This window comes from Aspergillus nomiae (genome assembly GCF_001204775.2).
Source record: "Aspergillus nomiae NRRL 13137 chromosome Unknown contig00083, whole genome shotgun sequence".
NCBI lineage: Eukaryota > Fungi > Ascomycota > Eurotiomycetes > Eurotiales > Aspergillaceae > Aspergillus > Aspergillus nomiae.
Window position 1 is genome coordinate 23,180 of NW_015378138.1, and position 6,000 is coordinate 29,179.

The 6,000-nt window shown below is 48.2% G+C and overlaps 1 protein-coding gene across 1 annotated transcript; it reads left to right on the forward strand.

Moving 5' to 3' along the window:
* Positions 1 to 1,744: 1,744 nt before the first annotated feature.
* Positions 1,745 to 3,417, forward strand: ANOM_005908 (putative cellobiose dehydrogenase; the record flags this gene model as incomplete). The annotated part of the gene is made up of 2 exons (XM_015551165.1): positions 1,745 to 3,259; positions 3,310 to 3,417. The coding sequence occupies 2 exons, from the start codon at positions 1,745 to 1,747 to the stop codon at positions 3,415 to 3,417; spliced, it is 1,623 nt and encodes a 540-aa protein (XP_015408308.1).
* Between the last annotated feature and the right edge of the window lie 2,583 nt (positions 3,418 to 6,000).

Consider the following 6,000-nt stretch of genomic DNA (forward strand, 5'->3'; position numbering starts at 1 on the left):
GGTTACGCACCTCTTGCTCAAGTCAGTGTGAAGAGGGAGTCCATCGTAAGGATTAGCGATAATCTCGTATTAAGTATGCGACTACTGATGCATTGTGTTAATAGCACAAGAAACAGAAATTGACCTTAGCTCCATGGAGTACTGGATTATATCCCCGCTTCGACCCCTAAGGTATGTCTTTCCCACAGGAAGAAATAGTGCAAGCAACACCATCAAGAATCAAGATTATCTCCAGCCCTGAGCCTTCCAGTAGCCGTACCTTGAAGATATGTCAAGGATCGGTGGTAAGCGGACTTCGCACCTTAGATGGGTGTTGTTTACGCTTTTGGTGTATGAATGAGACAACATCGAGGGCTGCCATGCTGTGGCTGATGAGTGCCACAATGGCCAACAAACAGCCATTTTAAGGTATACATTATTCCGCTACCATCTGTTTCTGGGTAGCCTCGGAGAATGCCCTGGTCGTTGTGCGATTCGTCAATATGAATTTAGTATACAGTGCTAGACTACACCGTCTACCAAATAGTGAAGGCGATGCCGAAAGTGACAACACAGGGCTTGATGAGTATGCACCGGCAATACTACCTGAAAAGGGCTCTAGCCGGGGTGTCTTGTCGGTCTACTCCTGGAACAAATGTGATCCGAGCCCAGGATATACACCTGGCCCACCTTCAAGCGTCACGATGGGTCTGGTGGCTATGGTGCGCACAAGGGTAGAGGCCATCTTCCCTTGCACACGGAAACCTTACTACAAAAAGTATTTTGACCGAGTACTAGTGGCGTACTTGGCTAACCCATATAAAGCACTATAATTGCTCAGTGAGGCCGGAAGACCTAGGCATATAGTGGTAATACTTCCAAGCCGATATAGGTTTGATAGTTTGACGACCAGATCAAGGGGAAAGATTAGATAAGAGTGATCTCCTCGGATTAAGATCTCGAACTGCAGGACGTACGGCGCCCATACATAAAATATAAACCTGGGCCCGGGCAAGTGAAAACGTGGCAGTGGGCCTTGTGGCGGATAGGTCACATCATAGGGTTCCAAGGAACGCCCCCACGGACCTCAGTTAACTCCAGGGCTCAAGTGGCAAGCTTGGACATCATATCTCAAAGGAAGTATATCCGGGAGATGATGTCCGCAAATATAGTTTAGATTCCAGAGATTATGTATATGAACCCGAGTATACAGACAACGACGCGAAGACAAGAACCCAAGCGAGAACAACTGTTTCACCTTTTTAACATTAATGATCCTATGTCGTTAACCTGATACGGATGTACGGAGATAGATCCCGGGACTCAACTGCCGTGATTTGGTTATCAAGACCAGGACCCACAATCTTCTGCCGTTATTCTGCAAGCAATCGACATCGCCAAGCTGCTTATGTGCTGATTGATAATGCACAGCAGCTCCACTTTCATTTCCATATCCATGGTCAAGTGGATCTTGAAGAATTCCTCTAAACCTCATTCAGCAGAAAATCTCGAGTACCTGAGGGAATTCCACCGGCTAAACGAAAGGAGATGGAAAGGCTTGAGTGGAATCTATCCATCGCAGTCAACAATGTGGATCGGAAAACTCTTACCCGAATGCAGTCTTTGAGTAATAAAAATCCAGGATTACCGATCCACAACGGTGGTTCCACACCTCTCAGCGTCATATATAATATATTGTATAGTATCTTCAGCGTAGAAGCAGTTCTTATTCCTTGGCATTTGACCTCCGTGTCTATCTTTCAACATGAGGTTCCTTCGCACAGGGGCTTTGGCCGCCTCGCTTTCCGCAGTCTCCGCCTTGAAGAATAACACCTACGACTATATCGTTTTTGGTGGTGGTCCGTCTGGTATCATCACAGCAGAGAGATTCGCCGAAGCAGGCAAGAATGTCCTTCTACTGGAGCGTGGTGTCGGTCCCACTGTCAGCACCGGCAATAACGAAACGCTCAGCTGGAACCGTACCTTGACCCCCGTCGATCTTCCTGGACTGTCGGCCGATATTGGTAACCTGGACGTCTGGAATCAGTACATCTGTACAGACACCGATGGGCAAGCCGCCTGCGTCTTGGGCGGTGGTGTCACCCTCAATTACATGGTTTTCGTCCACCCCCCGGAGCGCGATTTCGACGACAAGTGGCCCCAGGGATGGAAATGGGAGGATGTCCAGGCGGCGTCGGAGCGTCTGTACCAACGGAACCCCGGAACTATTCAGCCTTCTGCCGATGGCAAGCGTTACGATCAAGGTCTTTACAAAGTGCTCTCCGGATTCTTCAACAACCTAGGTTGGAAGTCTGTCGACATGATTGCAGCTCCCAATGAGAAGCACCAGATCTACAGTTACCCGGCCTGGAACATCGTGGATCAGAAGCGTGCTGGTCCTGTTCGTACCTATCTGCCTTTGGCCAAGGATCTCGACAACTTCACCCTCCGCCTTCACTCTAAGGTCAACCGTCTCGTGAGATCCGGCAGTGAGGTGACTGGCGTTGAAGTTCTTAACTCCGTCACTGGACAAACTGAAGTGGTTACCCTTGCGCCCCATGGTCGTGTGGTTTTGGCGGCTGGAGCGCTCTCTACCCCCCGACTGCTCTTTAACTCCGGTATCGGCCCTAAGAAGCAGATCGAAACCGCGAAGAAGAGTGGTGTCACTGTTCCTCCGCAAGAGGAATGGATCGAACTGCCTGTCGGGGTTGGACTCAAGGATCATCCCATCTTCAGCATCAATGTTGACACCGGTGCTGATTTTGGCCTTCTTGACTACGACAGCATTGTCAATGGTTCCGACACGGCCGACATCAGTCTGTACCGCCAGAACAGCGGAGTTCTTACCCAGGGCAAGCACCGCATGATCTTCTTCACTTCGAACCAGGTCAACGGACATACCCGGTACTACCAGGGATCTTGCGCGCCTGCCGATGAGGGTATTCTGGCCATCACAGCCTACATGACCCATGGTCTGACCTCTTCTGGAGTCCTCGGCCTGGACGACAAGGGCAACACCGTGTTTGAGAAGTCTCCCTACATGCAGACTGCCGATGACTGGACAGCCGCAAAGCTGTTCGTCGATCAGCTGTTGTACGACATCACCGACGCATCCACCAGCTTCAAGCTGCAGGGCAACACTAACACCTCTGCGATCCTTGCTTCGCCATCCATGGGTGTCCACTACGTCGGCACCGCCAAGATGGGCACCGACGACGGCCGCAAGAACGGCACATCCGTGGTCGACACCAACACTAAGGTGTATGGCATGGACAACCTGGTAAGTTGGATTATAGTGTCTCTAGGTGTGCGTTTTGCTAACTGTTGTAGTACGTTGTTGACGGCAGTATGCACCCTGACCTCCCCACGGGTAACATCCAGGCCACCATCATGGTTGCTGCCGAGCAAGCTGCTGCTAAGATTCTTGCCCAGCACTAACCAGTATTCACCCTGGCTAGTGAAAGGACGTTTTTCACTCTGGATGGCCATAGACAACTTTTGTCTCCATAGACTTGTCACTGATGAGCCAATCATCTCTGTAACTATACAAACCGAATAGAGCATTTTCCTTCCCTGTACATAATGATGTCTCCGAAAAGATACCAAATTTCACCTGAATGTCTCTTGTTTGTCGGCCATGGTATTAGGGCTAATCATCTCTTTGGCAAGCAGACCTGCCAAGGCTGAAGGTTGTGATAGTGTTGCACCATAATGTGTTTAGCAGAGTACTTGCTACCGTAGGAACAATTATTCATTACCCTCTCTCTAACATCCAGGGTCCCTACTCCCCGACATTCTTGCATGCCATTTTTGCATCATTTACCCAGAACCACAATCCAGTCATATCCAGTTTTGGGAATGATTCCCCATCGCCAAGCTTTCCTCCTACTCTAATCACACCAGCCTTACCGGCTATATCGACCTGAACAGATCTCCATTCGTTATTCTCGCTGCCTACCAATCCACTCTCCCTCCAGTCATCAGACTGGGGTATTGGTGGCATCACAGTCTCGAGATTAATCGGAATATAGCTCGTGGAAATGGGAAATATGGGTCTAGATATCAATGGGATTGGCTGTAAATCCAAGGAAACGAATGGTTGGTCTGGACTGTCGGGTAGTGAGACCTTGATCTGGCGGTATGGCGGATAGTGGGAATCGGACGGAACGAATTCGAAATTGGCCAGCTGAAGCAGATGTGCGTGGTGAGTTCCAAGGTAATTGATGAATTTCAGTCTAAGAGAGATTGGGGGTGCTCACGGTCTTTGGTATATTCCAATTCTTTCGGCCTGCGCTCTGAATTAGCATTTTCTACACGATCGATACGGGAGATAGGATTCGCACCGTTGTAAACCGAGTCTAGTGAAGATACATATATCCTGGTAATTCTGTATCTCTTTACGGGCTTATCATGGCGAGGGTCTTGGAACACTCCCGGGGCCCACAGGAGTTCGTCATACGGTCCTATAACAACAAAAAGAAAATTTTAAGTTTTCTCCACCTATCAATAGTATAGATATGAGCATTGCTTACCAACAGGAGACTCCAGGTACCGAACTATCATGCACACACAGAAGCCTCCTTCAAATTTGCCACTGGCTTCAGGATCCGAGAATGGCGCAGATGCTTCCAGATCACCGTATGAAGCCTGCGGAAGGCCATATGACCAGTTGGCTCTAGCAACGGAGTAAAACACCTGTGACCGTATATTATTCCATGGAGACGGCGCTGGCTTGAAGCCCAGCCTTTCTTGTCCTTCGTCCATAATGGTACCAATGCACCTCAAACTTTACCGAGGGGTATGGAAGGAAGAGCAGGTATATATAGTAAGCTCGAGGCACTAAGTTGAGCGTATCATAATCTTCGAATTGGTTAGTGGCGATCTAGACCAAATAGTAAGCCGGTTGTGGGACCGCTTAGCGGCCCGAATCTTAAACTATATTACTATGTGTGAGGGATATATAGTGATGGAATGTCATGCTGGTCACTGTCTGTCTGTAAATTACCCACTTCGATGAGTATCCTTTCAGCTACGTGTCCACCCCGAAGGCACCAAGATGTGACGTGTCCAGATCTCCTGGGGGAACCGTTACACCCGAGGTTCTGCAAGGGGTGTGGATACTTCTTCCAAATCGGGTCGTAAAAATTTGCTTGCCCACATGTAGCTTTCGCGCGCCGCGGACCTTGTTATATCGCTAGCTTCGTCAGCCATGTATATGGGGGTATAGGCTATGGCAAGTCAGGGGACATGGAATGAGCAAACCATTGTGTGCTGTGTCTCATCTCTACCCCTCGCTACTCGCGCATGCTGCATTCATCTAAATCAAGGACTCTACCTCGGTACCTATTTGATCATGTAATATATAAATGATATCATCCCATGTGCTGTCCATCAAACTATTCCCAATCCTACCAGTTATGACTTTGGATCAAATGAGAGACTGGGGTCTTTTTACTACTTCCAAGGTGGGAAGGAATGGAGTATGGTGGCTGGCCACCCGATAACAGATGTTTTGGATACACCGACTTTTGGATGGAGTTTCAAGCCACTATATCTCTGATTTCATGGTTCAACGCGATAGTTTTAGGAGAAATAGAGTTATTCAGGCTAGCAGAATCGACTAATTCCAATATAATGGCTAAAGCTTACAATGTGAACAGAATAACACTGTCAGAATATTACCGCCTAGTACAGGGCTCACAAGATCACGAGTAAAAAAGTACCAAGTCCTTAAAATTAAACACCACAAAAAGCTTATTGGGAATAAGCTTACTGATCGCTGACTGCTCCCGTAACATACCCCCAATATGGATTTAGATTGCAGTCCTGAAGCATAACCCGGATCCATACCGGCTTAGCGTTTCTATTAGATGCTTTATTTATTCCACGAATCTTAGGAACGCTAAACCATGTGCCAAGGTAGACGAGCTTCGGTTCTTTCCATAATCTTTATCTGCAATATCTAAGTCACCTATCTTCGCTGACCCTGTATACTAGCCTGAACACTATACATGCCCTCCA